The sequence below is a fragment of the Embiotoca jacksoni genome, unplaced genomic scaffold (genome assembly GCF_022577435.1).
Source record: "Embiotoca jacksoni isolate LCO1_2020_lvr unplaced genomic scaffold, fEmbJac1.0.p SCAF_34, whole genome shotgun sequence".
NCBI lineage: Eukaryota > Metazoa > Chordata > Actinopteri > Embiotocidae > Embiotoca > Embiotoca jacksoni.
The window spans coordinates 183,071-200,000 of NW_027185386.1; the positions used below are offsets into that span (position 1 = coordinate 183,071).

Below are 16,930 nucleotides of genomic sequence, written 5' to 3' on the forward strand. Positions count from 1 at the left end.
TATTATTATTAATAAGTGCAGCTTTAATGTTATTCTCTTCTGTATATTTAGCGTTATACGTGCTTATATTTGTTATCTTCTGGCAAGAAGAGAAATTATGTCAATTCAAGCTACTGTCTTTGTTTGCAACCATCTTATTTTGCGTAGTCTTTGTGTATTTTGCGATGCTTTTCAAACTATGGTGAGTGTTGTTAGATGACCCTCCAGCCCTATGAAATATTATCAGCTGTTTATTTTTCAGAAAAACACTAGATGTGACTCAAGAGGCTCAAAACTGCAGCTGTATAACTATATAGGAAGAACAATATAAAATCTCAGACCCTCTGTTAGTCCTCAGTGATGCTGTGAGCAGAGAGCATCAGAGATGTGGGGAGGGGGAGGGGCTGCGAGAGGCAGGGGGGGAGGGGGGGAAAGGGGAGAGAGATGGGCGAGAGAGAGGGAAGAGGCAGACAGTCAGTGGCAGCAGGTTTGTGAGAGCAGCAGCCACAGGAGGAGGAGGAGGAGGAGGAGGAGGAGGAGGAGGAGGAGAAGGAGGAAGAGGAAGAGGAAGAGGAAGGAGGAAGAATCAGAGCGAGAGAAACAGTGTGGCTGCAGTCAGGAGGGCGAGAGAGAGAGAGAGAGAGAGAGAGACAGAGAGAGAGAGAGAGAGAGAGAGAGAGACAGAGAGAGAGAGAGACAGAGAGACAGAGAGAGAGAGAGAGAGAGAGAGAGAGAGAGAGAGAGAGAGAGAGAGAGATCCGGAGACAACAGAAGGTAAGAAGAAGCTGCTCGTCTCCATCGGGTGTTTTTTTTTTTTAACGCCTTTCTGTTTTGCAGCGTGAATCTTCTGCTGATCCGTTGTGTGTTTTTCCTTTTTCTTCCCTCCGTCTGCCAGCTGACGGCCACGTTGTACGTGGAGAGAGAGCAGAGCTGGAGCACTGCAGAGTGATGCAGAGAGATGGAGAGGGAGGGTGGAGGGTGGAGGGGCGGCATTATGCTCCACAGATACAAGAAGTAAGAACAGAGAAATGGAAACAGGAAGCGATGTGCCTTCGCTTTGCTGTGTGAAATTGAAGGGGGGTGAGTGCAGGATGGGGGAGGGGGTGTAGCCTGTGGGTTAGAGAGTGTGCAGGAGTGTGCAGGAGTGTGTCAGCTGTAAACATCAGTAGTTTCCCCTCCATGTTGGAGATGATATAAGTTTGTCTGGCCACGCCCTCCGCTGCCGGAGAGATGCGATTACATGATGATTTTTTTTGTGGTTGCACTGGACTGAGGGTCTGAATGTGTGTGTGTGTGTGTGTGTGTGTGTGTGTGTGTGTGTGTGTGTGTGTGTGTGCGTGCGTGTGTGTGTGAGGCATGTTGGATGCTGGCCAGACAGATGCCCTGACATTTCCTCCCGTTACTGTCAGGGCAGTAGATTTGTAGATTTGTAGATTTGTAGATTTGTAGATTTGTAGTTTTAGCTGTGTGAGCGCGGCCAAAAGATTCTCTCATGTTTGACCAAGATGTTGTGACTCTCAGCTACGTGTAACATAGATATACACCCACCAGTGTGTGTGTGTGTGTGTGTGTGTGTGTGTGTGTGTGTGTGTGTGTGTGCGTGCGTGTGCGTGTGCATGTGTGTGCGTGTGTGTGTAAGTCTGTGTGTGTGTGTGTGTGTGTGTGTGTGTGTGTGTGTGTGCGCGTGTGTGTGTGTGTGTGTGTGTGTGTGTGTGTGTGTGTGTGTGTGTGTGCGTGTGCGCGTGTGTGCGTGTGCGCGTGTGTGTGTGTGTGTGTGTAAGTCTGTGTGTGTGTGTGTGTGTGTGTGTGTGTGTGTGTGTGTGTGTGTGTGTGTGTGTGTGTGTACATGCAGAACACATGTGGAAAATAGTGTAAAAGCTGCCGTCCAAATCCAAAGCTTCTGCTGCTGTCGTCAGCTGGCGTTCCTCAACATCCAGTTTGATGGCGGTATCCGTCATCATATCAGGAGAACACGTCCCTCCATGTTGTCGGAGAACAGAGCTCAGAGAGAGTGAGCGGTCCTGATGGACAGACGGAGCCGAGCCTCGTCATCTGCACAACTGAAAACAGTCAACCCTCTGAAAAGCAGCGACCGAGCATTTGTTGTTTTAATTTTAATACCTCAATGCCAGAGCGTTTCCTCTTTTTTTTTTTTTTACAGCATAGTAGACAAAACATTTTGATTAAGAGCTGCTCTGTTTCGAGAAGGATTTTCTGATGATCCCAGGAGGCACAATAACACTCCACATGGCACATCTGTAGATTCTGGCAGCACATAAACAGGACATGAACCTCTGCAGTTTGGAGACATACGGTGGAACAGGAATCAACAGTAAGAACCATGGGGACAAAAATATGCATCTCAATGAGACAAAAACAACAGAAATGTGTGCACGCTGTGCCTCTTTTTCTCCATAAAGCCCTCAGAACTACAGTAAATGACAAAATCGATGGATAATCGGTACCTAAAAACAACAACTCAGCCTTAAATTACTCATATGAGTGTTTTTAAATCAGTGATTAACTCATTTTTTGCAGCAGCTGTTTATGACTGATTTCATAAATCTCTATTTAATGTTCTGTAGTAAACATCACAGAACCAGTTGAAGAACAATATTGTACTAATAAATGTCGAAGCATAAATTACCTCATTTGTTTGCCTACATGAAAAAAATTGTACGTTAAACATGTCACAATTGTAGATTCTAAATTGATAATGGTAATTTTGATGATTTTGAGACCTGAATTTACATATATATATATATATATATATATATATATATATATATATATATATATATATATAAATATATATGGGTTTGTTAGTTAGTTCATTAGTTGTTATGCTAGTTATGGTTTAAGTAGCTTGTTTCACATGTAAACACACTGCAGGAAGGGGTGAAGGTCATGTCAAGGTGATGGTCACCTACACACAACTGTGACTTTTAGTCATTCAGGAGTTTGTGGAAGTTTTACCTTTTAACTTCAGACCAAAGGTTTTTGTAGAGAAACATTACATTGAAATCTAAAACATGTCATCTCAGTAAGAAGTTTTAGGTAAAGAATTCATTAGTTGCATAACATTTAGAAAATGTAAATACAGGTTATTTTATTATAATATAATGTACAATAAACTACTAATTTTATTTTTTGTGCTGATGAGGCACTTTTATTTCATGATTCTAAACGTTAATCTCAGCATGCTAACAAGCTCGCAATGATAATGATGGAAACGTCATTCAACCAAAATGATGGACAAACAGAAGTGTTGATCTCATGATGGTGCTCATTAGTTATTAGTAGTTATTCCATAAAATATCCAAAGACAGAAAATTCATTGTTCATAATTATTTATATATTTTTTAAACACATAATGTCTTGAACACTATTTGGATAAACAATTGTTTTAGTTTGATACTTTTCTCTGCGTGAATTCAATCTGTTTTTTGGACTAAAAGATTATTTGATTACACTCAAACATAATCAACAGATTAATTGATCACGAAAAGAAAGTTGCAGCTCTGAAACCAACATCATTCTTTGAAGAATTAGGAAAACTCTCATCCTTGTAAAACACGGCTCTGTTAGGAATCAGGTCTTCTGGATGACTCGAAGACTCGGAGGGACCCGTTGAAACTCTTCTGATCGAGGGTCCGAACTGCCGTCCTGCCGAACCTGCTGACGTCACCGCCTCCGGGGCTCGTGACCGAAAGTGTAGAGGAATAAAAGGAAGAGCTGGAGTGGTTGTAACAAAGAAAAAAGAAAGAATTTGATCAGAGACAGAGGAGTGGGAGAAAAGTGATGAGACGGGATGTCTGAGTATGTTGGTTGTGCGTTCATTTGAATTCAGGCTTTTCTATTTATGAACGAGCACAACAACGATGGCATTTAAATTCAGTGTTATTTTGGTATGTGGGGTCTTATTTAAGACAGGATCATATTATTATTGCAGTGAAAGCGCTTGCAGAGGCTGATCGGTCTGCACTCCAGAGTAACGTCGCATGACGAAGGCTGTTATCTGATCAGCTGACTTCTGAGCTCTTTCGTGGCTTCACTCGTGGCTCCATCATGTTTGTGTGATCTGCAGCTAAGCTCTTAACTAGATTTGAAGTGAAAACGTCATTTTTGCCGGGACAAAATGCAAAAAATAAGCGTGATGTCTGAGTCTATTTGTGGATCAGTGACGTTTGGTGATTTGTAGTCGTGTGGATGTGAGAGAGCAGGAATGTGGTGCTTTTTAAAGGCTCGGTGGATGAGAGGCTGATGCAAGTATGGATTGTTTATTTGACTTGGTAACTGCATACAGGCCTGCTGACTGTGGTACCAGTTTATTGTTATTTATTAGAGCTGTGTTTCTGATGTTTTTATATTAGGGACTATAGGAAAGTCTGCAAGTCAAGCATCCAGAGAGAAAACAGATTCTCAATAGGATTTTTAACCCTTTTATTCACTGTAAGCAGAAATAAAACTGAAGGAGCTTTAATACTCACCCCATCAGATGGAATTTTTCAATCATCATTGTTTTCCAGAGTATCCTAAGAATCTTTTGGGCATGTGAGCAACCATACCAGATAACCAAAGGGTTGTCAACACAGTAGTATTTACAAAAAAATAATAATTTTACACTTCAAATTAGGTATCCGGCAGCCTATTTCTTAAGGCCCATACGGCATACTCACAATACTTTCTGCATGAATCCCGGCTGGGGGAGCTTTCATTGCATGTCACCTCCCCTGCAATTAACATTTTGAATCTTTTAACAGCATAAGAAAATCTCTGTAGTCTATGTATTAGCTCTTGAATCCACATTTGAACGTTCACATTGAATTTAAACTGGATTTTACACATGAAGGTTTCTTTACAGGTCTTGGGGTTAGGGTTAGGGTTAACTGTTGCGTAACTGAACTCAAACCTCTCACTGAAATGTTGGTGTTTGAGTTGCATTGTGGGTAATGTTGGCCCAAGGTTTCCAGAAGGGAAGTTGAATGTGTGGAATCAAACAGACAGTATAACTGACTACTGCACCGACTCTGATCCTGTCTTTTTAAAAACTGCTGTTGATGCCACGTTATTTTAACTTTTCACTTTCACGTGAATTTGATGCCCTGATGGTTGTAAACAGTCTTAACATGCTACAGTGATGTCTCATAAGGGCTGAAAGTACAGATGGTCACTATCTCATCCAGTTTACTAATTTAACCTGAATTGCAAGACTCAGCACAGTTTAGTCATAATGAAGTATTTGTTATCTTTAAATATCCAAAGTCGTATTATTTGTTAATTCTACCAAATGAAAACAGACACGCTTACCTCGACCTTAATCCATCCACTTCTCAAATTCCCCACGGCTGCCATTTCGTGCTTCTCGCTGTTGACCTCATCACATCGATGATGATGTCATCGTCCCAGGACTGCAGAGGCAGATGTACCAACACATCCGTCTCCAGCTTAATTATTCAGAAACGTATCATTTGGCTGCAGTTTTCAGCTAATTAATTGTCACTTGAATTACTCTATTTACTCTATTTTGTCGTGCAGAATTGCTTTTGTTTTCTTGAAGCTGATTTTGACACTGTCAGTGGTGGAAATAACAAAGGAGATGATAATGTGAAGAAGAGTGATAATGGCGCTGAAGAGATTCTTCTCATCATGCATGAAAAGGAAACTCTCAAAGGGAAACAATCATGTAACATGTTACAAGCTGCTGAAACAGGTCATGGGACTGTGGCTCAGATGGCAGACTGGTTTACCCACTAATGATAAAGTTCACTCCCTGGTTCCTCATGTCTGCATTGATTAGTAATGTAAAGACAACATCCTTTTAACATTGTGCAACGCGAACTGTGCCAGCGCCAAACAGATGACAGACATTGGCGACATGCTAGTTAGCATCGTGGAACATTTAGCAGCCAAAGAGACGGACATTTCTAGAGGTAGAGACCAAAAACCAAGCTAAAAGACAATAAATGTTGAAATTGCAATTATCAGAAAGACGAATCTAAATCATTGATAGGTTTGATTCTTAACTGCCTGATGTGTAAATAAGCAGCCACAAGTTTTGGAGGCCCCAAAAAAATGTGTTAAGTCACATTTTAATTCTGAATATCTAATATAACATGTTTCTATAAAATTATTGGAATTGGTGAACAAAATTTGCCATGGATTTTTGTTGTTGTCAATTTTAGATTACATTTATGCAAATTAGCACCACTGAAAATACGCTGACATAACTGTGAGCAGTTCTCGTTTACAATCTCGTCTTGGATGTACTTTCAATGAACAGGGATGAAAAGGAAGTCATGTTACAAAACTTTTAATAACCTTCTATTTCTAAACTGGCCTCCACATTGAAGCTCATTCCTTTCACATTAACTTTTCGGATATTACAGAGGAAGACATTAAACTTTTATTTGCCCATTAATTCTCCTTGTCTACTAGTTATATCAGTCAAAAGATAAGGAGCAAACTTTTGAAGGGTTTCTTTGACATAAAAATGTATCAGCAAGAAGCTAGAGAAAAAAAATGAAACCCTTGCTTTATAATTTATTGTTGTATTGATAATATTTCCTCCTCTGAGTTGCATATAGTGAGAGTACATATGAAGAAAATCCCAATATGAGAATAAAGAGGTTGTCTCTCGTGCATTGATCCCACGGATTCTCCTGACAGAACGAAAAAAGAAAAAGAAAAAAAGAGACGAGATGAGTGATGCCTCCGTCTGTAATATCCTCTCTGTTCATTATTCATGAGCTCATTGCTGCCTCTGTCTTCATGTCTGTTGAGGTTAATCACATACCGATTGTAAACCATCAAAGCACGAGGATACATTTGAGAAGTGCTTCAGGAGAAAACCACAAGCTTACAGTAAAGGAAGATGAACCAGCTGCAGACACAAGAGCTCAGTTCTGCAGTTTGAAGCTACTGCATGTGGTTTGTTGTGTTAGTGAATCTTACTCTTACCGAACAGTAAGTAATACCAATAAAACTTGTTCTGGAGATACATTTAAAACTTAACACAACATCTGTCATTTCTACATGCAGTGGTAAAGAAAATATTAATTTTATATATACACATATATGTATATACACACATATATATATATATGTGTATATATATACACACACACATACATATATATATAAACCATATATACACATATACACTGCTCCAAAAAAATAAAGGAACACTTAAACAACACATCCTAGATCTCAATGAATGAAATGTTCCAGTTCAAATCTTGATTCATTACATAGTGGAATGTGTTGAGAACAAAATAACATCAGAATGATCAATGGAAATCAGAATCATTATCCATGGAGGTCTGGATTCAGAATCATACTCCAAATAAAAGTGGAAAAATCAGATCACAGGCTGATCCAACTTCTGTGGAGATTCCTGAAGACAAGTCCAAATGAGTCTCAGTAGTGTGTGTGTCCTCCACGTGCCTGTATCACTCCCTACAATGCCTGGGCATGCTCCTGATGAGACCACGGATGTTCTCCTGAGGGATCTCCTCCCAGACCCGGGTCAAAGCATCGGTCCACTCCCGGACAGTCTGCGGTGGACGTGGCGTCGGCGGACGGAACGAGACATGATGTCCCAGATGTGCCGCCGACCCGGTCCCGCTGGAGGATGTTGCAGGCAGCAGAACGTTCTCCACGGCGTCTCCAGACTCCGTCACGTCTGTCACATGTGCTCAGTGTGAACCTGCTCTCATCCGTGAAGACCGCAGGACGCCGACGGAGAAGCTGCCGATCTCGGTGTTCTCCGGTAAAGTCCGGTCGCCCCGCACGGTGTTGGGCTGTGAGCACAGACCCCACTTGTGGACGTCGGGTCCTCGTACCGCCCTCATGGAGTCTGTTTCTGACAGTTTGAGCAGAAACATGCACATTAGTGGCCTGCTGGAGGTCATTTTGTAGGGCTCTGGCAGCGCTCCTCCTGCTCCTCCTTGCACAAAGGAGCAGATAGCGGTCCCGCTGCCGGGTTGTTGTCCTCCTACGGCCCCCTCCACGTCTCCTGGTGGACCAGCCCGTCTCCCGGTATGTCCTCCGTCCTCTTGACACTGTGCTGACAGACACAGCAAACCTTCTTGCCACAGTGTACATTGATGTGCCATCCTGGATGAGCTGCACTACCTGAACAACTTCTGTGGGTTGGAGACACCTCATGCTCCCTCTAGTGGTGAGGACACTGGCAAAATGCAAAAGGGACCAACAATCATCCAGAAAGGACGAGGACAGAGAAACGGTCTGTGGTCACCACCTGCAGAACCGTTCCTTTATAGGGTTGTCTTGATAATTGCCTCATTTCCACCTGTTTGTTTCATTTGTACAACAGCAGGTGAAACTGATCCTCAATCAGTGTTGATCCAAACTGGACACGTTGATTTCACAGAAGTGGGATTGATTGGAGTTACATTGAGTTGTTTAAGTGTTCCCTTTATTTTTTGGAGCAGTGTATATATATAAATAAAATTTGTACCAAACAGAAGTGACATGAGCTGAGGAGTGTGTTGCTTTGCTGCAGCAGCAGCCTGGAGGAGCGTCTGGGTCAGCAGCTGTTTGTTCATGTTGCTCCGTCCTCCTTCAGGAACTCTTCACTTGCTGCGCTACATATTTATGTTGATGTTTTTAGGTTGCAGACCCTAAGAATACATCTCAGCACTTTTAGCACACTTGCATGAATCCTGGTTTATGTCACATCGAATTCATGTAGCCAAAGGGAGTAGGGGCAGGAGATATGCCCCTAAAATAATATCAAGATATTTCAGGGTATTTCTGCAAAGATATAATTGATGATATGACAAAATACTGAAAATATCTAATTGTTAATGTCAAGAACACACGACTGTAACAAGATGTATTATGTTTTTTATGTCAACAGTTTTCCTTCAAATATTCAGTGAAAACTAACATTTTATTGTGGCTCTTTTTCCATCTGATCATTTGCAATCAAACCTCTTCCACATCTGAAGCTCCTCTTTTTTTGAACTAACTCTTCCACAGCAGAGCTGCTGTAAGTCAAGTAACAAACGTCATACAAGACGCAATACTGCCATCGTCACAATATGACTTTCATTTATTCTATTAACCGTTACATCATTGGTATCTTGAACACACCCCGTCTTATATTTTAATGTAGGTCGACAACAAGACTGCGCCAGTGATTTAAACTAAATGTTAAAATCAACATTCTCACTGATGATTACGAGTTAAGGTTTTATTGCTGTTTTCACCCATTTAGAGAAATTACATGAATTTTGATCATTTAAATGATCAGTAATAAGAAATTATTGGCTGCCCAACAACACTTAAAATGGCAACATGTTGCAAACATTCAACTTGAACTTGTATCAGAGTTAACAGGCTGTAGAGGATTTGTTTGTTTTTCATCATAAAGTTCCCATGTATGAACTCGTCCCCTCCTCCCACTCAGCTGTCAATCATCTTGACGGACTGTGAGGGACAATAGCGCTCTGTTCATCTCCTCCGTCCTCCTCTTCCCCTGTTTAGTCTCATCTGTATTTCTTATCTCAGACTTCCTATTCCTCACCTGTCCTCCAGGTGCAACTGCTGTTACACAATCACCTGCACAGCTGCTTCACATTGAGTCGTCAGACCCGAAGTGGACTGGATGTGTTTCCCAGCTGTGTTGCTGAGCGTTGTTTCACCTCCGCCTCCATCGGCCCGTGTTTGTTGATCTTGCTGCCTTCCCGCCTGTGACCCACCGTTGGACCACGCTGCTGTATCCCTGTTTCTACGGTCTGCATGTTAGTTTATAGGCTGTACCATTGAAAACCAGCTAGCTCAGCATCACTTCTTTTGTGTCCTTTCGACAGTAGAAACGTAATCTTGAAGGTCACTTTTTAAAGACTTTTGCATGTTTAGCTTTTTATAAAAACAGATTCGGCGCTGCATAAAAAATGCTGCTCAAATGCTTCCAAAGAAGAAAGAAACCTGATAACGAGTGTAAAAATCATCCCTAATATGAATTTTTTTTTGACACAAAAGCAACCACACCAATGCCAGACAGGTTAGGCTCTACCTCTTTTCTAAAATGTCTGTCAGTATTTCGCTAGACTAAATAGGCAGCCATTTTATGATTAAATGTATGTAGGTATTATTAAAGTGTCACATTTACCCTGCTTCCTCATTTTTCCCTTCAAGGTCCTTAAATGTCCAACATTATTGAAAATGTGTGAAAACACTGTTTGTTGTCCTGTTTTGTCTTCGCTGCACTTTTCTGCTGACTTGTCATCAGATTGCAGGGGGGCATGAGGGAGTCTGTGATTTTTGTTATTGACTCAGAGTTTCCAGTAAGGAAATGTGGCAAATATTAAGTGGAGGTTTATTGATGGTTGGGGCATGCAGTAATGCAGCTGTCTGCGCTGAACTTTGAGTCACTCAAAGATCCATCAGTAAAAATGAAAATACAGATATTGATACTGTACAGTGCTGTTTCTGATCTGTGATCTATTAACACTCTTTAAACATTTCATCGAGGCCTGAGATCTGATTAGAATATTTCAACAATTGGGCATTGATATCACTGATCTGCCTCATCCTATTATGTCCAAAATACATAAAATACATTATATAATATGCTTAAGATAAACTGGGAAGATGACTGGCTACTTATTTCTTTTTTAAATTGAAAATGAGCCACCAAAATGTCCAAAGTTCGACTAAAAGCAGGATCTTTTTTGCTCTGTGCCTCTGGAGTTGTTATTCCCCTCCTGCAGGGGGGTTGGGGGTGGAGGGAGTGTTTCACATGTAACTTAAATGGATGCAATGATGAGGACAAATTTCCAACAGAACACTAAACTGCACGGTTAACGTGTGCGAGGCGCCTCTTTTTCTGCCGTCAGCAGCTTCTCTATCGGTTCGATGTATGAGTGTTTACTTCATACAGGGTTGTTCCAGCATATCCACTCTGCTGCTCACACACACACACACACACACACACACACACACACACTCACACACACAGATCTCAGAGCGCCTGCTGTGATTAATAGTACCAGCAGTGACTGTTTATCTTCGTAGTGCTGCTACACCTCCACACTCACAGATGAGGTAACTGAACTGCAACATGGAAAGTGCAGCCTGGATTTATTGCGTGGAGCCGACACGGATGATGTACGGCGATAATTACCAAGCATGGGTCTCTAGGTGCCTTTGGATCGAGTCGACACGCTCACACACACAAAACACACCATTACCTTTCTTTTTTTTCCACGCAGTTTGTTGGAAGAAGAAGCAGCGTCTGTTAAGAGGGTTTGAGGAAATGCTAATCATAATTTGTCTCCTCATTCTCCCTCCCAGGTTTCCCCTCCTCACCTCACTGACCCATGAAAGAAGCCATGCCGGTTCTCACAGCAGGAGCGGGTAAGATGAGCTCGTACAAATGCTCAACACGTAGCGTCCATCCTGCTGGAAGCCAGCTGAGCTCCGTCTGTTCCCGGTAATGTAAATGGGTTTTCCTCGTTCCGGTCTCCTCTGTAGGGCTCCACGAAACTCTGGCCCTGCTGACCTCTCAGCTGAGGCCCGACGCCAATCACAAGGAGGACATGGTGTTCCTCAAAGACGTCTTCAGTGAGAGGAGTTTGGGATATCTCATGAAGGTAGGGAATAAGAATCCGTTCTTGTGAGTGAGCGCCTTCCAAAGCTCACAAAATAGTGAAGGCAATGTTCTTGAAAATGTTGGACATTAATTCTCAAACTCAAGGAGCAGTCATGTCCATCACGTTGGTTGTGTTATTGGTGCTGTTTGTTTGTCAGATTTTCAGCAGGATTGCAGAAAATCTACCAGCCTGATTTTCATGAAACTTGGAAAGGAAAAGCTCATTTAAGTTTGGGGTGAATTATTTTTCACTGTCATTGGGAGATAGAACATTTAGTCTACTAAATACCATACACCTATAAATCAAATAGCAAAATTCCAAAGCAACAAAATTTGAGCAATTCTTGAAATACGCTTGGCTTCATATCACAATCCACATTCAGGGTTAGCAGTAATGCTGCAGAAATCACGTACTTACTCAAATTTGTTACAAGAAGCAGTCTGAGACAGAGAGACAGGTTTCATAGAGGAGAATCAGAACCAATATAACAACTGAGATGTGAAGTTTCAGCGAGGCAGAAACCTATTTTGACTTCATTCTAACAGTTCTGGAAATAAATCCAGACATGTTTAGTGCTCTTAGATTCGCATAGAGGAGCAGACTATCAGCGTTGGTGGAGGTCTGCGCTCTCCGAGTGCCCCTCTAGTTGTTGATAGATTTTCTCTTGTACAGCACCACTTACTCATATAAAAAAATACAACAATGTCCCGTTACTCGTTTGTTTATCACTCGTCTATCACGATGTGTGTTTTTATGGAGATCAGCATTCAGACACACAGTGAGCACCTTTAAATATTTTATATTATTCCACTGACAAAGTTCAAAGATTTTCCAGCATTAATAAAGGCATGAACCAGTTTTCTGCCTCTATGACAAAACCTAAAATATCACAACAATATTGTCTATATTGGAAAGGTTTAAATTAAATTTTGTTCCCAAAATCATGTGAATGTTTGGATGTTTCATGTCATTTCAGATTGTTAGGCCTTCTTTCTTTCTTTTTTTTTTTTTTTAACTCACACTGACTAATTGAAATCCCTCCTGCTGATCAACTCATTGTTTTTGTCACAGATTCATGAGAAGCTGAGACAGTATGAGAGGCAGAGCCCAACACCAGTCCTCCACAGTGCCTCTTCTCTGGCAGAGGATGTAAGTTCATCACACAAACACCTTAAATTACTTTTCCACTTGGAAAGTCGGTCACCATGAGTTAGCTCCGACAGAGAAGCAACGCAGGTATCGAAAGTGAATTTTAATGTTCTCAAAGTGCTGAATCATCCCGATGCTCATCTAATGAAACTCCATATCCTGCTGCTCTCCTGCTTGCAGGTGGGGGGAAACTGCTGACCTTAGCTGCCCGCTACTTATCTTCCTTTGTTTGTGTACCTGTCTGTTCTACAGTAAACGTCAGTGGACAGAAAGACATGAATAGCAGGTGAAGGCTCGGGGTTCATATTTGCTGTGATTTTCAGGTGACAGAGGAGCTGCAGAGTGGACCAATGAGCACAGAGGAGAAGGAGCTGCTGCACCTGCTGATGTCGCCGCATCTTAAGGTAAATACACTTTCAGCTGCTTGAGGTTTTTTTTGGCTTGCAATGAACACAAGAGTTCTCATTTTCCTTAAATACAGTTGTGCATCCATGCTGCCATTTTCCTTGGTCTGAGATTTTATTTGCACTGACGTCACTCTGTAAATTCCTCTCTGGAGGAATGGACACATCCTGGCAGATTTCAAACTGCTCCGGGTGCCGAACGTCAGCACTGTAATCTCAGCATGTCACACGCACACGCGCACACGCGCACACGCACGCACACACACACACACACACACACACACACACACACACACACACACACACACACACACACACACACTCTCTCACTCTCACTTACACACTCACACACACACTTTTTCCATGTTTTTCCTTCCCATCAGGCCGTCCTCTCGGTGCACGACACCGTGGCCCAGAAGAACTTTGACCCGGTGCTGCCGCCGCTGCCGGATGACTTTGAGGATGAGCTGGAGGAGGAGTCTGTGAAGATTGTCAGGCTGGTGAAGAACAAGGAGCCTCTGGTAAGTTATGACAGAAGGATGACAGTGGAAATGAAAACATAAGAGCCTGCAGAAAGGGATTATTATCATTAATATTATTACTATTACTAGCTTTGCTCCTTTTTGTTAATGATCATTTATCTTTCATCTGCACCGCAGGGAGCCACCATCAGGCGGGATGAAGCCACCGGGGCAGTGATCGTGGCTCGTATCATGAGAGGAGGTGCTGCTGATCGAAGCGGTAAATTACTGTTTTCTCTCTAAAAGCTTCCTTTGGTATATACAGTTGAAACCAGAAGTTTACATACACTGTGCAAAAAGACACATAACACTTTTTTCCTCACTGTCTGAAGTTAAATCAGACTAAACCTCTCCTGTTTCAGGTCCGTTAGGATTACCAAAATTATTTAACTTTTGCTAAATGTCACAATAATGAGAAAGAGAATTTCTTAGAGAATTTTATATTACTTTCTTTGAGGTCAAAAGTTTACATACACCAAAAGTACTATGTCTTTAAACAACGTGGGCAAGCCCAGATGATGATGTCATGGCTTTTGAAGCTCCTAATAGGTTAACTGACAACATGTGAGTTAATTGAAGGCACACCTGGGGATGTATTTTAAGGCCACACCTCAAACACTCTGCTTCCTTGTTTGAAATCATGGGAAAGTCAAAAGAAATCAACCAAGAAATCAGGGAGAGAATCGTGGAGCTCCACAAGTCTGGTTCATCCTTGCGTGCAATTTCCAGATGCTTGAAGGTGCCACGTTCATCTGTGCAAACAATTATACGCAAGTATAAACATGGGAATGTCCAGCCATCACACCGCTCAGGAAGGAGACGGACTCTGTGTCCCAGAGATGAACGTGTTTTGGTCCGACATGTGCAAATCAACCCCAGAACAAAAGCTAAAGACCTTGTGAAGATGATGGCTGAAGCTGGTAAGAAAGTGTCATTATCCACAGTAAAACGAGTCCTGCACCGACATGGGCTGAAAGGCTACTCAGCAAGAAGGAAGCCATTACTCCTAAAGAAACATAAAAAAGCCAGATTACAGTTTGCAAAAAGACACCAAGACAAAGACCTTAACTTCTGGAGACATGTCCTGTGGTCTGATGAAACTAAAGTGGAGCTGTTTGGCCATAATGACCACCGTTACATTTGGAGGAAAAAGAGGGAAGCTTGTAGACCTGAAAACACCATCCCAACTGTGAAGCATGGAGGTGGCAGCATCATGTTGTGGGGCTGTTTTGCTACAGCAGGAACTGGAGCTCTTCATAAACTAGACGGCATCATGAAGAAAGAACATTACCTGGAAATATTAAGGCAACATCTCAGGACATCAGCCAGGAAGCTAAAACTTGGGCGTAAATGGGTCTTCCAAATGGACAATGACCCTAAGCATACTGCCAAAATAGTTAAAAAGTGGCTTGAGGACAACAAAGTCAATGTCTTGGAGTGGCCATCACAAAGCCCTGACCTGAATCCCATCGAAAATTTGTGGGCAGATCTGAAAAGGCGTGTGCGAGCGAGGCGGCCAACAAACCTGACTCAGTTCCACCAGTTCTGTCCGGAGGAATGGGCCAGAATTCCATCAGAGTACTGTAAGAAGCTGGTGGAAGGATACCCAAAACGTTTGACCCAAGTCATGCAGTTCAAAGGCAATGCTACTAAATACTAAGGAACTGGATGTAAACTTTTGATCTTGAAGAAAGTAATGAAAAATTCTCTAAAATATTCTCTTTCTCATTATTGTGACATTTAGCAAAAGTTAAATAATTTTGGTAATCCTAACAGACCTGAAACAGGAGAGGTTTAGTCTGATTTAACTTCAGACAGTGAGAAAAAAAGTGTTATGTGTCTTTTTGCACAGTGTATGTAAACTTCTGGTTTCAACTGTATATATATATCTACTGATAGCAGTAATCCCAGCGTGTTGGCAAGAGGTTGCAAAATGATTACCAGGGTAGAAAATAATTCTGACACAGATTGTTTAGTTTATTTTTGAACGTTTCTGTTGGATTTTATTGTGAAACACTGAGCAGTTAATGCTCAGTGTTTCTTTAAAGATCATTCGAATCAATTCTCGCTGTGTAGCCGTACACCTCCAACACTTTTTTTTTATTAGTCACTGAAAATGTAGAAAATCGATTTACTTCATTTTTTTTTTTTTTCAAAATTTTGTAACTGTTACAAATGCATTTTCTGCCAATTCCTCTCTGTTTGCTCTCTGAGCATAATTAACCAAATTGTCAGCACACAAAAAAATGTGTCAACAATAAATGTAGGAATCTGCCTTGAAAAACCAACAGCAGGTATAATTCACTTGTAATTTAAAAAATGAATTCAAGTTCAAACTCCAAATTGTCACCATTGGACAGATAATGACAGATAATGACAGATAATGCTTTGTAAAGACAGAAAGCAAAAAAAAACCGTCAGGATCTGTAGTCTCTTTACCCCATCTGAAGTTTCACTCCGTTCCATGTGCACAAATGATTAGAACTCTATGGTGCTAATTAGGAGTGTAAAAGATGACTTTAAGGGACATTTTACTGTTGATTAATAGTTTAAAAAAGGAAGGGAAAAGTCAACAATAACATGTAAAATGGTCGCCAGCATGTAACCAGGACTTTGCAGTAATGTAGCAGAGCCTGGAGGCTGGCTGAGCCAGCGGGACGCCTCAAGAGGCTCCTGATTTTCACAGTGATGTGATTGCATTTCTCTCCCGCAACGAGCCACAAGGAGGAAAAAAATTTCCATGAAAAATGCAATATGTATAGTAAAAACAAATCAAAAGCTGGTCAGCCAACGATAGCGAGATCAAAGCCACGGGGAGACGGAGATGCCGCAGCAGGAGAAAAATGAGAAGGATGGTGCGGTTGTTGCTGAAACCCAAAGCTCTCCACGAGTGAGAATCAATCACACATGATATACATGCAGCAGAGAGCCTTTCATGGACATGACCATGGAAATATCAACTACGTGCAGGTCTGTGTGTGTGTGTATATGTGTGTGTGTGTGTGTGTGTGTGTTATATTATAAACATATATGTATTATAAATATGCATGCTAGTAAAGTAAACCAATCAGTGTCCATATCCATTATTCATTAATGTTGTCCTCCGTATTTTGGCTGCGTCAAGTGATGGAAAAGCTCCAATCAGTGTGGAGACAGAAGCTGTAGAGAGATTTCAGACTTCGCCTCGGGCCTCTGTGTATGTCTGTTGATTGCATACATTATACTGAACGTGTATAACTGCATTATATTGTGT

At 41.6% G+C, this 16,930-nt stretch overlaps 1 protein-coding gene across 8 annotated transcripts in view; it reads left to right on the plus strand.

Moving 5' to 3' along the window:
- Positions 1 to 509: 509 nt before the first annotated feature.
- The window catches only part of mpp3a (MAGUK p55 scaffold protein 3a), a 32,031-nt gene continuing 15,610 nt past the window's right edge, over positions 510 to 16,930 (plus strand). For 6 of the 8 annotated variants that reach the window (XM_069165188.1, XM_069165192.1, XM_069165194.1 and 3 more), the window contains exons 1-7: positions 510 to 753; positions 11,305 to 11,367; positions 11,485 to 11,603; positions 12,675 to 12,752; positions 13,076 to 13,156; positions 13,540 to 13,677; positions 13,816 to 13,897. In XM_069165188.1, coding sequence (XP_069021289.1) covers positions 11,331 to 11,367; positions 11,485 to 11,603; positions 12,675 to 12,752; positions 13,076 to 13,156; positions 13,540 to 13,677; positions 13,816 to 13,897 — 535 coding nt within the window. In that variant the 5' untranslated portion in view covers positions 510 to 753; positions 11,305 to 11,330. Of the gene's footprint in view, positions 754 to 874; positions 994 to 9,543; positions 9,742 to 11,304; positions 11,368 to 11,484; positions 11,604 to 12,674; positions 12,753 to 13,075; positions 13,157 to 13,539; positions 13,678 to 13,815; positions 13,898 to 16,930 lie in introns of all 8 variants that reach the window. The other 2 variants (XM_069165190.1, XM_069165189.1) reach the window with 2 other exon arrangements.